An 18,624-nucleotide genomic window follows, 5' to 3' on the forward strand; every position below is an offset into this window, starting at 1 on the left:
TGTGTCAGACTAGAGAAATTTCATAGCTAAAGAGAATAATATCAAATAAAATGATTAAGTTTTTCTTAATACAAACAAGAAACAACTTTTATACAAATCAGTTTTCATAAAACTGTAATAAAGTCACCAAACTTAGGACTGATACCGGTATAATCATATCTAATATAGCATAACTGACAAGAAATTTCCTTGTTCCATCACCAAGAGTTGTGGCTGTCTAGTACAAATTTTACACTCTATTGTAAAAATTATCTCGGAAAGTTTACAGGAGGTTCCAAGCCACCTACCAAAATCCCAAGATCTAGATCTTTATCTTCAAACTTTTTTATGAAAGGATGATCCTGGAAGTACAATGAGATTAGATGAAACAACTATTAGGAATTTTAACAAAATGACTTGTACTTTGATCCCTTACCATCATCATTTCTCAAATTTAATCCTTCTTTTTTTTTTTTCAAATTGAATCCGGCCACTATTTTAATTGAGCAATTTTTGTTTATCCGTTAACTTGGCATCCGCTATTTAACAAGAAATGCTAACACGACACTTTCACGCTAGCAATTCCATTATATATTGGACGTCAAGTTAACATATGAATCAAAATTACACAATTAAAATAGTGAAGTGATCAAATTTTTCAAAAGAAAAAATGGGAGGACCATACTTGAGAAGTGGCAATTGTAAGAAGACTAAAAAGTGAAATTTAAGACTAACAAAATCGAAGATAAACAATAAAAACAGCATTACGTCACTAACCAGTAGCTCCAATGATGTTAATCTATCCCGAGGATCCTTTTGGATGCTGTAATTAAACCAAGGAATGAACTTAATTAGAAATAAAACAAAACGGAACATGTTAAAAATTTAAAACAATTTTGTTGATACTGGGTTACATATAGCAAACAAATCAAACAGTAACTACAGCAGAAAACTAGACAACAGAAATAAAACAGGTACAAACTACATGCACAAACATTAGGACTTAGGTTTCAAAACTGCACAAACGTGCAAAAGATAATCAATGTGACATGTTTATTTGAACGTGTTAAAATTTATTTAATAAGCAAATTTCTCATACACTTATAAAGCTAAAAGTGCAACCAGGCAAGTGGTCAAAACACAAAAGTCAGGCAAGTGCCATGCTTTATATACACTTCAGCACTATATTGTTAGATTTCAACTTAAAACCAATTGATACTAAATGAAGTTACTCAACAGATCTATAAGCTACACCCCAAGAATTGAGAGGCGATATGGGACTTCCTAACACATTTATGTTTTCTACCTTTGTTGATTTTGAATCTAAGTAAAAAGAAATAAAAAATTACCAGGATGACACGAATGTACAGAACTCAGGGGAGAACTGATCGGGTGGAGCAGAAGGTGGGGGGCTTTCCACAATTGCTGCCAGAAGCTCATAAAAACTAGGCCAGCTTTGCTGATCTTCAGACTGTATATAAGGAAACCGTCCTATGGCACACTCAAGCACTACCATACCCAAACTCCAGATGTCACTGCTATAATCATAAGTACTCCCACTGATTCTTTCTGGCTAAACAAGGAAATCAACAAAACATACTAATATTAATCATCATAACAATTACCGTATGGTTGTAAACTCAAAAATCCAGAGAAAAAGAGGAGAAGGAGACTTAAATTTGATTAGAAACACGAAGCAGTTTCCGGTAATATGGAACAGGATTAAATAAGGAAAAGTTACACACCGACATGTAATTGTAAGTTCCAACAAATGTATCTCTTTGGCCCATTGAGCTTGCCAGCATAGCACTAACACCAAAATCAGTAATCTTCACCTCCCCTTTGTGATTAACTAACAGATTGGATGGTTTAATGTCCCTGTGTATTACATGCCTTTCATTGTGCAGGTAAACAAGGCCTTGCAATACCTGAAATATGCAAGTGAATAAATTATAAAGGAAACAAAATGGCCTCCGACTATTGCCACTTGGAAGGACTAGAATCTGCCAATTTCAACAAAAAATTAAAGTATGGTCCAGCATACCTGCTTACAAACCACAGCAAGATATGGTTCCAGAATTGTTTTAACTTGTTTGATTACATCTGCTAGAGAACCACGATCCATGTATTCTAACACAAGAGATATTACTCCATTATGATAGAATGAGTGATAGCAAACTACAACATGTGGACACTGTGACGCTTGATTTATTTTCAGTTCCTGAACAATCTGTTTTCGAATATCCTCTTGTATATTCATCTGAATAACCTGCGATAAGTCCAAAGATGTTTCCCCGTCATACAAAATAAAAAAAAAAGAATTCAATTCATAATGCTGAAAATTATTTTCAAAACAATATGCTTTGTTTTTAAAAGGCAATATTTAAAAGCAGTGCAAGATCACAATGTTAAAGCGTTTCATCAAAGGAGTTGAAACAAAATTAAAGTGGGATACAATCTTCGGCATGCTTGGAAAAATATTCTAAATCACATTTTCAGAAAGTAATTTTCCTGAGTTTACTGAACTCGAACTCCATTTATATATTCTATATAAAAATTAACACATTTATTTATAGTACTTCCTACATGTTCACATATATCCCAAGACATTTGCAACAATTTGTTAAAAGCAACTGGAAAACCAATATCATGGTGTCCTTTTGCATGACTTTATATGTTATTATAGAAAGAAAAGTATGCCAAACTTAAAACAACAGATGAGATGAAAAATATACACAATGTCAAACTTAAAACAAGAGATGAGATGAATAATTGTACAAGCAAATCTACCCATAGAAGCAATTAAAAATACTTATGCATGACAACCTTTAAAGCAAACAATCTTCCAACCCACTTATGGCGAACAAGTTGTACCACACCACCACTGCCTTTTCCAATTACTTTGATGGTCTCAAGATCGTCCAGCAAGAAGTCAAATTCCAGTTCCTTACCATCTGAAGGCTGTTCAAAGAGGTAAACTGTAAGACTTAGATGCTCAAGGCCCAAAAATGAAAACAAAAAAAAAAAAGATTGAAAAATGAATCTGTAAATGATGCATGCAGAATGGTGTGATAAAGTACACTGTTAGAATGTGTACCATGGGCCCAACACGAGAGTATGGATTGGGCTCGATGTGTATCAAGCATAGGAGGTGAAAGAACCAAAAGATTCAAACCTATCATCTAGCCCAATCCATACTGCCCTATTGCGCCCACACTACAAATTCTAACGCGGTATAAGAACCCAGTTTTCTTTCTCTCTTTTTTTTTCTAGTTTTTACTTTTTTTTAAAAAAAAAAAAAAGAATGATCAACAGCCTCATAGTATTCAACATGATTAGCATCCAAAATTATGACAGCCAGTCAAACCCCCAAAAAGTCACTAAATATAATTGAGAACATCTTTGAGAACAAAGACCAAAAGCAATGATATTAGGTACATGAGGTATGCAGGAAATGATGTCCAAAGAGGAAAAGTGGGGCAAAAACTAGCCGTGAGGAGCATTACAGCACAAACTATTGTAGTAAATCAGCAAAGAATTTCCAAGTGATTCAGGCATGTATATAAGAATAGATATCACCCCAAAGCCAAGAATGTTGTTAATGAACACTAAAAAGAATGAGATGAAAATGATGAAAACTCCTGCTTCTTCAGAGAATTTTTGGACACTTGCTATTAATGGCTCAGCAAGAAGAGACAGTATAGCAACTCCCAACACCACATCCTATAACCGTCAACCATGCAGATGCTAAGTTGGTTTGATTCCTTGCTTCTCTTCCATTACCTTTTAGGAGTTTCAACTTTTTCTTGCCAATGATAACACAGGTTCCCTCATATTACATGTGTACAATCTGTTAGTGACAGTTAGAATTAGTTGGAGAGTTTGCTATGATTGATAGGTGGATTTAGTGATAAGTCAGTACTGTATCCTTTTTTGGTGTCATGTCATTTTATGTGAAATATCAGAATTATCACTTTCAATTTCTCTTCTTCACTTTGTTCTTAGTTTACTCGTATGGTATCAGAGCTCCAATTGGAGCTCCGCTGCACATCTTGATCTTCATCTTCAATCATGGTTTGTAAAAATCAGAACAACGATGCTGGCTCAAGCAATCATGGTGCAGCGATAAACGCTCAAATGGATCCCTTTCAGAACCAAAATAGCCCCTATTATGTGGATCCAGGAGAGAATCCCGCTACAGTACTCGTTTATACTCCTCTTAATGGTTCCAATTATCATTCATGGGCCTGTGTGATGCGAAGAGCCATTAGCGGTAAGAACAAGATTCACTTCATTGATGGAAGCATTCCTATGCCTGATAGCTTTTACCCATATTTTGATTTGTGGGAGTGTAACAATAATCTTGTTCATTCTTGGTTGATGGATTCTGTTTCTAGTTCTATTGCACAAAGTATAGTATATATGGATTCAGCGGCAGATGTGTGGAGAGACCTCAAAGAGAGGTTCTCACAAGGGGATCTTGTTTGTATAGCAGAATTACAACAAGAACACTATAGCTTTAGACAAGATTCATTATTTGAACACAAAAGTTCCATTTTAATGGAAAATAATGCACTTAATTGTGGTAAGAGTGGTCACACTGTTGGTGTATGCTATAAGAAGCATGGATTCCCCAACTGGTTACAAAAAGAGTTATAATACAGACAATAATGTGATGATTGAGAAGAATGATAATAAGTTGGAAGAGCCTTCAAATATAAAACAGTTACTGTTGGTCCTTCTCCCACACCATTCACACAGAGTGATTACAAAGCTTTATTTGGACTATTGCAGAAGATGAATTTGCAGAATACTTCTACAGAGGCAGATCATAGCGTGAATCAAATTCATGTGGCCAGAGAAAGAGGAGATGGTCACACTACAAATTCAGGAACAGAAGGTATTTTTTTTTTTTTTTTGCACAGCAAAAGTATAATATTTATTATAAATAAGGGTCAGTACTAGGTGTACTGAAGTGTACAGCAGATAACATAGGCAGTGAAAAGCCAAGCCCAATTAAAAAAACGAGTACAATAAAGTACAACTGACAAGATATGTCAGACCCCTCTAAGAGAGTTCCTCCTTCAAATTAGTTGACCAATGGTTAAAATGAGTATTAAAACCCTTCTCCATACACCTTAGCCATGACCAAGTATGGAATAAGGCTTCATCCATGACTTTTTCGGGGATGAAGAGCTGGTTATTGAAGACCACGCTGTTTCTGAGATTCCAAATAGTCAAGGACAGTGCTCTCCATAAGGCCTCCCATCTCTTGTCTATGCTTCTTTTCGAATTCCAATGTGAGAATTGCAGGAAGTGATTCAGTGGTTCTATGGGGAGAGGACCCACTCTATTAACCCATCTCATAGCCTCCCACCAGAGACAGTTGAATAGTGGCTGGCAATTTCCTCTTCAGATTCACATAGAGGGCAGCTATATGAAGGCATCTCCACGTGTCTCCTTCTCAAATTAGCCCTAGTAGGTATCCTGTTTCTGAGTAGTCTCCATGAGAACACAGTTGCTCTTGGAGGGATTTTCAGAGACCAAATGATCTTCGATGCACTGTCCTCAATAACCTCCCTATCAGCTTCCTGCAGCAATGTATAAGTTGACTTTGTAGAGTAAATACCATTAGGGTCGGCTTTCCAAATTAGAGAATCCCTGCTGGACTGATTAATGTGGACATTCTCAAGCTCAGCCAAGAAAGCTGCTACCAAGTCAATCTCATGGTCAAAAAAATTCCTCCTCCATTTTAGCTTCCATTCCCATCTATCTTCGACAAATTCCCCCATTAGATTGATTGTAGAAGACTGCTGACTACTCATTTGATACAGAGTAGGATATTTTTGTTGTAGAGTTAGATTATCACTCAGCCACTTGTCCTTCCAAAAGCTGATTTTATCACCAGAGCCCACCTTCCACTTCAAGTGATTACTAATGGTGTTGCTGTTCTGCTGCTGGAAGACAACCTTGAGATCTTTCCACCAAGGAGAGGATACACTGTTGTTTCTACCAGAAATCAAATCCTTCCATCCACCATATTTAGACAATAAAATTCTGGCCCATGGTTGATTCTGATTATTTGCCAGCTCCCACCCCCATTTGCCAAGCAAAGCCTCATTGAATTTAGTCAAATCTTTAATCCCTAACCCCCCTTTACTCTTAGGGAGGCAAACTGTGTCCCACCTCACCCAAGGGATCTTGTTGGCCTCGTGATGACTTCCCCATAAAAAGTTTCTTTGAATAGAGACAATCTTTTGCACCACATGTTTAAGGATCCTGAAGAAGGACAGCAAATAGATGGGTAAAGCTGTTAAGACTGAATTAATGAGGGTTATTCTACCCCCCATTGGTAGACTTTTTTGCTTCCATTTTGCAAGCTTGGCCTCAAACTTCCTTATAATAGGCTGCCATACAATCCTGCTTTTAGAGCTCACCCCTACTAGAATTCCAAGATAAGAGAAGGGAAATTCCAGTTGACTACAGTTAAGAGAAAGAGTTGCATCCCTACACCAGCCTTCAGATTTACCCAGGCACCCGAATTGGCTTTTATTGTAATTTATCTTAAGACCAGAAACCAACTCAAAGCATCTCAGAATACATCTTAAAACTCTAACATTATCATTAGTGGCAACCCCAAAGAACAAGGTATCATCTTCATATTGTAGTATATTAACTTCCTCTTTTTGCCTTCCCACTTGATAGCTGTTGAAGAGATTCTTAGCTACAGCTGACCTCATCAACCCAGTAAGGCCTTCCACTACTATATTGAAGAGCAAAGGTGCAAGGGGATCACCTTGTCTTAAACCTCTCTTAGGGACAAATTCCTTAGAAGGACTTCCATTAATTAAAATGGATATTGTTGCTGTAGACATACACAACCATTTATCCATTTCCTCCATCTTTCGCAAAAGCCCATCCTCATCAACATATAATCTAGAAAGTCCCAAGAAACCGAATCATATGCCTTTTCAAAATCCACTTTAAAGACCATGCAAGGTTTGTTTCTTGATTTGGCCTCAACTATAGCCTCATTAGCAATCATAACACCATGGAGAATGTGCCTCCCCTTCATAAACACTGTTTGCCTTTCATCAATAAGATGAGGCAGCACAAGGGCCAACCTTTTAGCCAGAATTTTATAGACACAACCTATGAGAGATATGGGTCTATGAAGAGCCCTTGAATAGCATTTTGTCAACTTCTATGATTGATCAATCTATGGAAATATTTAGAGTTGTTGTCCCCTTCTTTTAGCCACTTCACTATAGCCTTTTGTCTCAGCATAGATTCAAATGCATAGGCTGCATTCCAAAGTTGGTCCTGAAGTGATTTCTTAAGGTTGACTTCATCTTGAGATAGAGTTCTGTTGATGAGACCAGCCTCCAAAGCATTCAGCTCCCTTTTTAAATTGTGGACTTTTCTAGCACTGATATCGCCATTAGATAGACTCCACTGCCTTATGCACTCTTTAATGAACTTTATTTTCTGTTTTAGAACAAAACCCCCCCATCCCGGAGGATGATAATTGCCCCATTCAAGTTTCACCAAGTTCTGGAACCCTTTATCCTTTAACCACCAGTCCATAATTCTGAAAGGTTTAGGCCCTCAATCAATGGTTCTAGACTTCAAAAGGATAGAGCAATGGTCAGAGAAGTCCCTTTCCAACACAAATTGGGTAGAGTCTGGCCATTGGGACAGCCACTCATCAGATAGTAAGAACCTGTCCAGTTTGCTCATAGCACTGCCATTAGGTCTACACCAAGTGAATTTTCTCCCAACAGACCTAACCTCCTCTAAGGCCATATCTGAAATCCAAGAGTTAAATTCAGATATGCTTGATGATGTACCCACTGTCTGAGATGAACTTAGTCTCTCTTCTCGGTGCCTTATGGAGTTGAAATCACCCAAGACACACCAAAGGCCTTCTTGATAGGATGATTTCAGCTGCAATAGCTCAGCCCACTGCTCTCTCTTCCCTTGAAGTTCACAGGGAGCATAAACATTAATAATGAAAACCCTCTTATTCTCTTTAATCCACGTGCTTTCCAGCATTATGAAACCTCTCCCCAGCACCCTTCTATCTACCAAGAACGATCCATTATTCCAAATGCATAAAAGTCCTCCAGCAGCATTAGAGGAAGGAACACACTCCCAAGAAACACTGTTGTCACTCCAAAGGTACTGACATAACTTTACATCAACAGATTCCTTTTTGGTTTCTTGAATGCAAAGAATGTCAATGTTGTTTGCCAAGGTCAACTTTCTGATGGCTGACCACTTGACACCACTACCCAGCCCTCTAGAATTGTAGGACAAAATATTCATGAGGCATTAATTTCATTTCCCATCACAGCTGCTGATGTTGAAGAATTTTCTCTGTTATCCATGTCAGTCATCACCTTTACAGCATTGCTTTTGTTCTCTGCAAAAGAGACTCCCAATTCTCTGGCTAAGTCCCTATAAACATCATCCTCATCCTCCATATCTTTTTTATTGAAGCTACTTGAAAGGGAAGGGCTTTGTTGGAGCTGGCCCTGTTTTGGAGACACCAAAGCTTCATCCGAACCACATGAAACAGCACTGTCCTTGTGGTTAATGGGGTTGTCTGCAAAATCCAATGTCTTTGGGTTGATCTCTTTCCCCCTATCCTGAGCCCATTTTTTTGAGCACCCCTTTTTCCTCAAGTAAACCAGCAAGGCACTTACAGGTTTTTTCTGCCGGGCATTTTGCTGGTTCGTTGGAGTTGTGGGTTTGTAAGGGCCCATATTAAGGTTGGGCCCAATTAAGTTCACGTTAGTATCACGTGACTTATTTAAAGAATCCCCCAGAGGTCTGTTGCTATGATTTTGAAAGCTCTCCCCCATATGTCCTTGGTCCAAGACAGCTACCTCCCCTTTTTGGCTCTCCTCTGTGCTGGCCAATAACCCTTGTAAGTTATCTTTCCATTTTTGCATACCTAGACCTGCTGCCCCTGCAGGTTGACTTTCCATTTCCTCGTACCCTGCTCCTGGTAATGTCGGGTGACATTCTTCAAGGTAAGTCTCCTTTCCATTCTCAGCTCCTGGGTGGCTAAGTGCGCTACTAGGTCCACGTGCCCTTTTGCTACGAGCAATACCCAATGGAGTACTGGTACCACTTTGATTGTTGGTTTTTGCCAAGCTTTGTCGGAACGTGGTATCGCCATGCATTTTGGAGGTGGTAGATGGCGGCGAGGTGTCGGTCGGCCACGACTGAAAGGTGTCGGAGTCTTCAACGTCAGAATAGATTTCCTCCGATGACCCCCAAACATTTCGGCGGTGTCGCGCGCATGCTAACCCCGCATTTCAGTTCTCCTCTACGATTGAAATTTTGTGGACGTCTCCGTCTATATGGGCTGTGACCATGTGCTCTACTGTCGATCTCCATGGTGTTCTGACCAGGACCCGTGCTCTATCAAGCCGTTGCATGTCTTCGAAATCATCGTCGACTTCAACCAAATCGCCCACTGCAGCCACGATTTTGCGCAAATTATCAATACTCCACGCAACTAAGGGGATACCCCAGCATTGCACCCAAATCAGCCTATTGCCTGGTTTAGTCTTCGAATTCCATTTTTCCAAGCCGTAGAACGCAGATGTGCCGTGATTGATTTCTTCCCTAATCAGCTCTTGGGCCTTTGTGTCTGAAAGCCCGATACGGAGGACCATGTCGTCTCCGAGATATTTGGGCAATACGTTTGAGCCAAGGATCCAAGAGAGTTCATCGTCTACTCGTTCAAACACCTGTTGTCTCTTCAGTCTTCCTACCCATGTATCTGCGTATCTTTTCTTCACCTCCTCCGAAATCTCGAGTATGATCGAGGAGTGTGTTCTCCCATGCGCCGCCATCAGAGAGGAGGTGCGTCTTCTTCGTTCCTTGTTCTCTGTGTGTGAAGTCACAACCTCCACGTACGACCTCTTCGTGTTTGGATCTGCTGCCACGCTGCGCCTCTGATTACCACCCTCCTTCTGCCACCCGTGTTCGGCTGCGTTTTGTTCTTTTATCTCCTTTCCTCTCCCATACTTTGGGATGTTCACATGCAGTTTGAGACCCCCTACAATAATGTTATCTAACTTTCTTTCCATGTAACTCGCATTTGAGACTCCTTTGTATCTCACAAACCCATACCTCCTTCCTTCTTTGTTTCTCTGTTTAGAGATGAAGATTTCCCTCACGTCCCCCATCTGCTTGAAATGGTACCACAACTCCTTGTCCGATGCATCCTCCGGGAATCTAGTGAAGTAAAACGTCGTGATATCGGCTCTGTCACGCCAGTTTGCTTGATGGTGGTTGCGTTGCTGTCCAGTCTGTCCTTACCGCTGTCCGTCGTAGTGTTGTTTGGGACCCGCCATCAAATGCTGCCAACCTCTCTGCCTCTCTCTCTTTCGGTTCCTCACGATTGTCCACTCTCTATCTCTGACTGTGTCTCTCTCACTATCTCTCTCACACTCTCTGTCTCTCTCTCTCTCTCATCTCTCACTCTTTTTAGAAGGTATTTCTTATGCTTTATCCTTCTCAAGAAGTCAAGATTTCTGCTTCTTGGCTAGTAGATTCCAGAGCCACAGATCACATTTGTCAATCATTGATAATGTTTGATTCATATGATACAATAAAACCCATTACTCTAAGGTTGCCAAATGGTATTTCAGTCCAATCTAACATAGCAGGGACAGTGAAGATTATGGATGATTTTGTCCTTTTTGATGTGTTTTACTTACCTCATTTCCAGTTCAATCTACACTCTATTTCTAAGTTGGTGAAAGGGGATCAATATCAAGCTATGTTCTCTGATGATTCTTGTACTATACAGGATTCTTCATCGAAGATGATTAGTTTGGCTAAGCTGGAAAATGGTTTGTATTACTTGCATAATGATGGTATGTCTCTTCCTTTAGTGAATAATGTGATTTGTAACTCAAATAGTGTGCCAAAGTCTGCATTATGGTACTTTCGATTTGGAAATGCGTCCTCACACAGATTAGATCCTTGGTGTAAAATCTTTCCTTCAGTCAATGTGAATAAAAATAGTTTGTGATATATGTCACTTTGCTAGGCAAAAACAACTTTCCTTTAAGAGTAGCACTAAGCGAGCTGTTGCAAGTTTTTATCTATACACATGGATATATGAGGACCTTGTTCCCTAGGCTCAGTCCATAATTATAAGCATTTCCTAACCATTGTGGATGATCACAGCAGATTTACTTGGATTGTGATGTTAAAGGGAAAGTAAAAGTTTCTCCATCGATTCAACACTTTGTAGCATCGGTGGAAAAAAAATTTAGTAAATCCCTCAAAGCCATTAGAAATGATAATGGTCCCGAATTCTAGATTCCAGCATTCTTTGGCAACAAGGGGATTCTACATCAAACAAGCTGTGTAGAGACCCCACAACAGAATGGTCGAGTTGAACACAAACATCAAAACTTGCCCAACATAGCACGTACATTGATGATGCAATCTGGATTGCCAAAGAAGCTATGAAGTTATGCAGTGACACATGCATTCTTTCTAATTAATAGGCTGCCTTCCAAGCTTCGTAACAATTGTTGCCTATTGAAGAGACTAGAGGTTGTGAAATGCTTGAGTGCTTAACCCACTCAGCTAATCTATATTTATATAGACTTAGGGAGTAAATACAATGTGAAATTTACAAGAATATTAATGAAGTTCTAGTACCTATGTACATGCATATGAATTCCTAGATACATGAATATGTGACTAACTAGGTACATTAATAACTATTCTTTGTTGGAACAATTACCCATACAATGTGTGGAACAACTACCCATACAATGTGTGTAATTCCAACACTCCCCCTCAAGCTGGAGCATATAAGTCAAATGCTCCAAGCTTGGAACAAATATTTTGAATTTTTGGTCCCCTTAGAGATTTTGTAAAAATGTCTGCTAGTTGATCATTAGAACTAACGAATTCAGTAATAACTTCCTTAGAAAGGACTTTCTCCCAAACAAAATGACAATCTATCTCAATATGTTTAGTTCTCTCATGGAATACTGGATTAGAAGCTAATGTAGGGCTGCCTGATTATCACAACATAGCTTCATTTGTTGAATATTTCCAAACTTCAATTCTTGAAGAAGTTGTTTAATCCAAATCAGCTCACATGTGGCTACAGCCATAGCTCTATATTCAGCCTTTGAACTAGACCTTGCAACAACATTTTGCTTCTTACTCTTCCATGAGACAAGATTTCTTCCAATAGACACACTATATCCTGAAATAGAACGCCTATCAATAGGTGATCCTACCCAATCTGCATCGCAAAATCCAACTATTTGAGTGTTTCCTTTGTCTTCATAGAGTAGTCCTTGTCCTGGGGTCCTTTTAATGTATCTCAAAATTCGAATTACTGCATCCCAATGATCATTATGAGGAGACTGCATGAATTGACTCACCACTCCAAATGCAAAGGAAATATCTGGCCTTGTAATAGTGAGGTAGATAAGCTTCCCAACCAATCTCCGATATCTTTCAGGATCAGAATAAGGCTCCCCCTGATTGGGTAGCAATTTTTGATTTGGATCCATGGGACTATCAATTGGTCTACAATCTGACATACCAATTTCTTTAAGTATGTCTAACACATACTTCCTTTGTGAGATGATAATCCCATCTTTTGACTGAGCAACTTCAATTCCAAGAAAATATTTAAGTTTTCCCAAATCCTTAGTCTGAAAATGACTAAATAAATGTTCCCTTCAGTTGAACAATTTTTCCTTGGTCATTTCCTGTGATGACTATATCATCTACATAGACCACCAAGTAAACACATCTACTCAATGAGGTATGACAATAAAGAACTGAATGGTCTGCTTCACTTCATTTCATCCCAAAAACTTTAACAACTGAGCTGAATTTTCCAAACCAAGCTCGTGGGGATTGTTTAAGTCCATAAAGAGACCTCTGAAGTTTGCAAACCAAGCTAGACTCCCCCTAAGCAACAAATCCCGGTGGTTGCTCCATATAAATCTCCACTTCTAATTCCCCATGTAGGAATGCATTTTTAATATCCAACTGATACAGTGGCCAATGACGAATGGCAGCTATGACAAGAAAGAGTCAAACAAAAGTAATTTTAGCCAAAGGACAGAAAGTATCTCTATAATCTAGGCCATAAATCTGGGTATAACCTTTGGCTACCAATCGAGCTTTGAGGCGATCAATCTGTCCATTGACCCCAACTTTTATAGCATATACCCATCAACAGCCAACAAGTTTCTTGCCTGGGGGAAGAGGAACCAGCTCCCAAGTACCATTATGCTCCAAAGCCTGCATTTCATCAATCATGGCTTGTCGCCATCCTGGATGATCAAGTGCTTCACAAAGATTTTTAGGAAGAGAAACAGAAGATAAAGAGGAAACAAAAGAATGGTACGAAGAAGAGAGACGATGATAACTTAAGAAGTTATAAATAGGATAAGGATTACGTGTAGACCGAATACCTTTCCTAAGAGCAATGGGCAAGTCAAGATTCTCTTTGGGTAGGTCCATGGTCAGGTTGTCTGCTGGAGTAGGACATGATTCAGCTGGTCTTTCATTACCTTCAAGTTCTACGTCAGGAATTCGAGGACAACGTCAATATACGATGGGTGATCTTTGAGTCCTGCTCAAGTGGAGGATTGTCAGGAATATCTATGGTAGAATCTACAGTTGACTCTAATTCCTGCAAAGAAGGTGATGGACCAAGATAGAGAATAGGAAAAACTTCTTGAAGAGTATTGGACTCAACCATGGACGCAGCACCAAAATTCGAAAACCACCCTCTTATCTTAAACAATATTATTGCAACCTCTCTAGTTCCTCTCTCACTAAACCCACCACACCATCTCCACTTCACTTGTATATGAATTATGATCACATGTCACATTCACACAAAAGTTATGCATTATCCATCTCTTCCAACATTGAACCAACTTCATTCCATGCTACCAACCAAGTACAGTGTTGGAGTGAAGCTATGCAGCCAGAACTAGATGCCTTCAATGCCAACGATACTTGGACTATCGTTGATCTTCCTCCTAGCATCAAACCCATTGAAAATAAATGGGTCTACAAAATAAAGAGGAAAGCTGATGGATCAATTGAGTGTTACAAGGCCCACTTAGTTGCCAAAGGGTACACTCAAACTGAAGGAGTGGACTACTTTGATACTTTTTCTCCGATGGCAAAGCTCACTACAGTTCGCTTGTGGTTAGCTCTTGCTTCCACCAAGAATTGGTATGTTCATCAATTGGACTTTAACAACGCTTTTCTCCATGGAGAGTTACTTGAAGATGTCTACATGACAATCCCTCAAGGGATTGCATCTCCTGGCCCCAATAAGGCTTGCAAACTCTTAAAGTCATTATATGGCCTCAAACAAGCCAGTAGGAAATGGTATGAGCGTTTATCCACTCTCCTCCTTCAGCTAGGCTTCACTCAAGCTCATGGAGATCACTCTTTATTTGTCCGATGCACTCACAGTTCATTTTCTGCCTTACTTGTTTACGTGGATGGCATTGTTCTGGTTGGTGATTCCATGCACGTTTTCTTTGAGATTAAGGCTGCACTTCATCAACAGTTTGGTATTAAGGACCTTGGCCTCCTTAAGTATTTCCATGGTTCTAAACAAGGAAACTCTCTTTGTCACCACCAGTATTGCCTTGATTTGCTCTCAGATTCTGGTGTCTTAGGCAGCAAGCCAGCAAGCAGTCCTACAGATCCTGGCATGCGACTAGCTGAAGCAGATAGTCCACCATTTCCTGATGTTGTGAGTTATAGGAGGTTAGTGGGTTGGCTGTTATATCTCACTACTACTCGTCCAGATATCTCCCATGATGTACAGAAACTAAGTCATTTTTTGTCCAAACCAACTTTGCTGCATCACAAGGCTGCCCTTCGGATCCTTCGCTACCTCAAGGGATCCCCGGGAAAAGGCTTATTTTTCCCATGATACTATTCTCTTCAGTTGCAAGGCTTTAGTGGTTCTGATTGGGAGGGGGTGCTCCTAACTCCCAGAAATTGATTATTGATCATTGTTTCTTTCTTGGTGATTCTTTGATTAGCTAGCATTCGAAAAAGCAAGGGACAGTTGCTCGATCTTCATCTGAAGCTGAGTATCAAGCTCTTGCTTCTGCCACTTGTGAGCTGCAGTGGCTAGTATTTTTGCTGGAGGACTTGGGAGTCACTTGTACTAAATTGCCAGTTTTGTATTGTGAGAATTGCAGCGCATTACACATAGCCGCCAATCCATTTGGAGATCAATTGCCACATAGTTAGAGAGAAGGTTGCTTAGTGACAGTTAGAATTAGTTGGAGAGTTTGTATGATTGTGTTAGGAAAGAGGACCAAAGTCAACAAATTGTTAGGGAAGAGGATCAAAGTCAGCCACAGATTGATCCAAAACCTTTTTTAGTGTTTCATAGGAGGAAGAAATCCCAAAAGGCCCAATATTAGAACTGTTAAGGAAGTTGAGACAGTTAAGTCAGTTAGGACAGTCAGGAGGAAGCAAGATAAATAGACCCTCTCGAGGGTAGTTGAGGTAGCTAGAATTTTAGTTGAGTTTGACAGGGAAATTCCCTGTGTGAAAGGAAAGGAGAATCCTCCTTTGTTGAATGTTGTTTGTAATTCTCTGATATCAATACAAATTACACTTTCTCTCTGTTCCAATATATCAATTTCTCTTCTGTTAGCTTAGAGCTTTCAGCTTAGCTCCATCTAGTTAAAAGGATTCCTAACAGATTGATAGGCAGATTTAGTGATAAGTCAGTACTATAAATAAGCATTCTCTGTATCATTTCTTGGTATAATATCATTTTGTGTAAAACATCAGAACTATCACTTTCAATTTCTCTCCTTCACTTTGTTCTTAGTTTACTCATATCCCACACTACTGTCAGAAGCAACATGGTCAATCCAAACAACAAACCAACTCCAGTGGAAGCATACTCTCTCCTTGTCACTTGAAAGTTTAGTAACAACAAGAATTAAGGAGTTGGGAAGGGCTCTAAGTATATCAAAGGCACTGGCACCAAAAACACCAGGTCCAAGAATCTAGAAGATTTCACCCCTGGTAGCCAAATATGATTCTCCATGGACCAAGAACTCAAACCAAAATGAGGAAGAGATGGCCAAGAATGTTAATGGAACATGGCAAGAAGCCATACATTTGCTTACACTAATTCTCAGAGGAAGAAGATCCAACTCTTTGGTCTTTGAACATCATCAACCCCATCACAAACAAACAAATCAGAAACGCAGTAAACATACACAAAGTGGAAGCAAATAGAAGGAAACCTAACCAAAACTGAATTTCATCATTGATTGAAGGTATGTAATAATGCAAATTACAGATTCTACAAAAAAAAAATGAATGAATGAAAATTGCAAATAACTGGGAATGTTAGGTAATAGAGCTACCCGTGATTCTTTTTCTTCAGAGATAAGACGCAACCCTTTCTGATTCAAGAGTAGATCTCCATCATGGAATGTTCCACTTGCAGTCCTAATCACAATTTTACAATAACCAAATCAATCAATTTCATAGACATAATAACAACAGAAGTTAAATAGTTTTTTTTTATAAAAAAAAAAAGGAAAGAGAAATCAAAATGTGAACTCTCTTCACTTTTTTTGGATCCTGAAATGGATAGGTTTCCAAAAATCATGATAAGAATACAAAAACCTAAGCTATTGCATGACAAGATATTGTTGAATCCTTTGACCAATGTCCACCCGAGCACATTCTAGAGCAGAGAGAAGCAATGAATTGCGGGAGTGAGGATAAAAACGGAAACTTTATAGGAAAAATCGGAGGGTTGAAGCAAAGAAGATGAAATGGGTTGGTAAACTTACAGGAAAGACGTGATGGGGGTTTCCTGAGCAGGAACCGCGAGCTTCAGCTGCTTCAATGGCGTCTTCGTCTTCATCTTCATCTTCGTGGTTCACTGATTTCGCTGCTCTTCTGCTTTAGGATCACGCTTTAGTTATTCACCGTTTCTCTCTTACACACACAGTAGAGAGATTGAATTATTCGGAAGAAAGTATGAATAAATTCAAACGAAGTGGCCGCGCAAATAAATTATGTATTATTTTTTTATTTTGAATTTTTTTACTCAACTTATTTATTTTGAAATATTACTTGTGAAATTTTAATTGTTTTTTGAGAAAATTATTTATTCTTAGGTAAATTTTATGAGAAAAAATGGATATACAGTAAAAATTTAAATAATTATCTAATCATAATTAAATGATTATATAAAATTATTTTATAAAATTAATTCATATGCATTAAACTCAAATTTTATAGTTTAAAATATTGGTTTAGTTGTATAAAAATTTGACATGTTCCCATTCATATATTTATATTTATATTTACTCTAAGGGAAAGTTTTGCGGTGTATAAAAAGTCTTATCAGCCCAAATGGAATTGTTTGAAGGACGAAAGCTAGCATGAGTAACCTTGGTAGGTCTCGCACAGTGCGAGAGGTTTGCCAGCCGTCCGATGTTTCATTAAAAAAACGGATGGCATGGATTTTCTTTGACTGTCCGGTTAGCAAATTGTAACTGCAATGTTGTACCCACTTTAGCGGCAAGTTTCCGATTTCATGAGGCGTGGGTTCGATCCCACTACTTGCAATTTTTTTACTTTCAAAATTTATTTTGGTTAACAAAAAGAAAAAATATTATTATTATTATTATATTTAGAAATATACATGTAAAAATTGGATAATAATATAAACAATATATAACATAATGTATAATTAATATATATTTTTTATACATTATATTTCATAAACTATATTTTGAATGATAACAAAATAAAAGCATTTGTTGCGATATATTTTTATAGCAAAATATTATAACTATGACCATAGGTATTTTTTTATATATTTATTTTTTGAAAATTCATTGGGGACAAATAATCACATATGTGTTATAAAAGTTATATATAAATAGCTTTGAAAATCACATTTAAAACATAAATAAATTTCACACATAATGTGAAAAACAGAAAAATAAACTTATTAATAAATAATTTTATAACATTTTCACCATATTATTTTTTTCTTTCAATTACATTAATAATTTTATTTCTCTTTTTATTTTTTTCTATCTCATTTTTTATACAAAAATTTATTCCATAAATACAAATTTTCAAAGTTAAAAAAAAAAGAGTAGTAGTCAAAGACAAGACAACATCTAAAAGATAATTTGAAATAAATAGAAAAAAGAAACTAAATTAAGGAATATTAATTTACATATAGATATTTTTGCATGATATGTAAAAGAAAAATCAGCAAGATAAAAATTTAACACACCATTCATATATATATATATATATATATATATATATATATATATATATATATATATATAATATGTTCTATTGTACTAAAAATTAAAAAATAAGAGTAAAAGGAAATTAATAACATGAATGAACATTCATAGAATTTTTTTAATTATATCAAATCACATGGTGATCTTATATTTTTAAAGTTATCAATAATGACTTATTTCTAATATTAATTAATGGGAGTGTAATTTGGACAATGATAGTAAAAGATTATATAAGGTGAATGTTTGTTTTAGATTTCAACCTAGTATAGTAATGCAAGGTTTCAAT

The 18,624-nt window shown here is 37.7% G+C and overlaps 1 protein-coding gene across 1 annotated transcript; it reads right to left on the reverse strand.

Moving 5' to 3' along the window:
• Positions 1–39: 39 nt before the first annotated feature.
• Positions 40–17,038, reverse strand: LOC114369761 (mitogen-activated protein kinase kinase 6). Its single transcript, XM_028327014.1, has 8 exons — positions 16,854–17,038; positions 16,419–16,503; positions 2,806–2,940; positions 2,024–2,248; positions 1,725–1,907; positions 1,329–1,552; positions 757–802; positions 40–341 (listed from the first exon to the last, which is right to left on the reverse strand). Exons 1-8 carry the CDS (start codon positions 16,931–16,933, stop codon positions 249–251), a joined length of 1,071 nt encoding a protein of 356 aa, XP_028182815.1. The 5' UTR covers positions 16,934–17,038; the 3' UTR covers positions 40–248.
• Between the last annotated feature and the right edge of the window lie 1,586 nt (positions 17,039–18,624).

This window comes from Glycine soja, chromosome 10 (assembly GCF_004193775.1).
Source record: "Glycine soja cultivar W05 chromosome 10, ASM419377v2, whole genome shotgun sequence".
Classification (NCBI taxonomy): Eukaryota; Viridiplantae; Streptophyta; class Magnoliopsida; order Fabales; family Fabaceae; genus Glycine; species Glycine soja.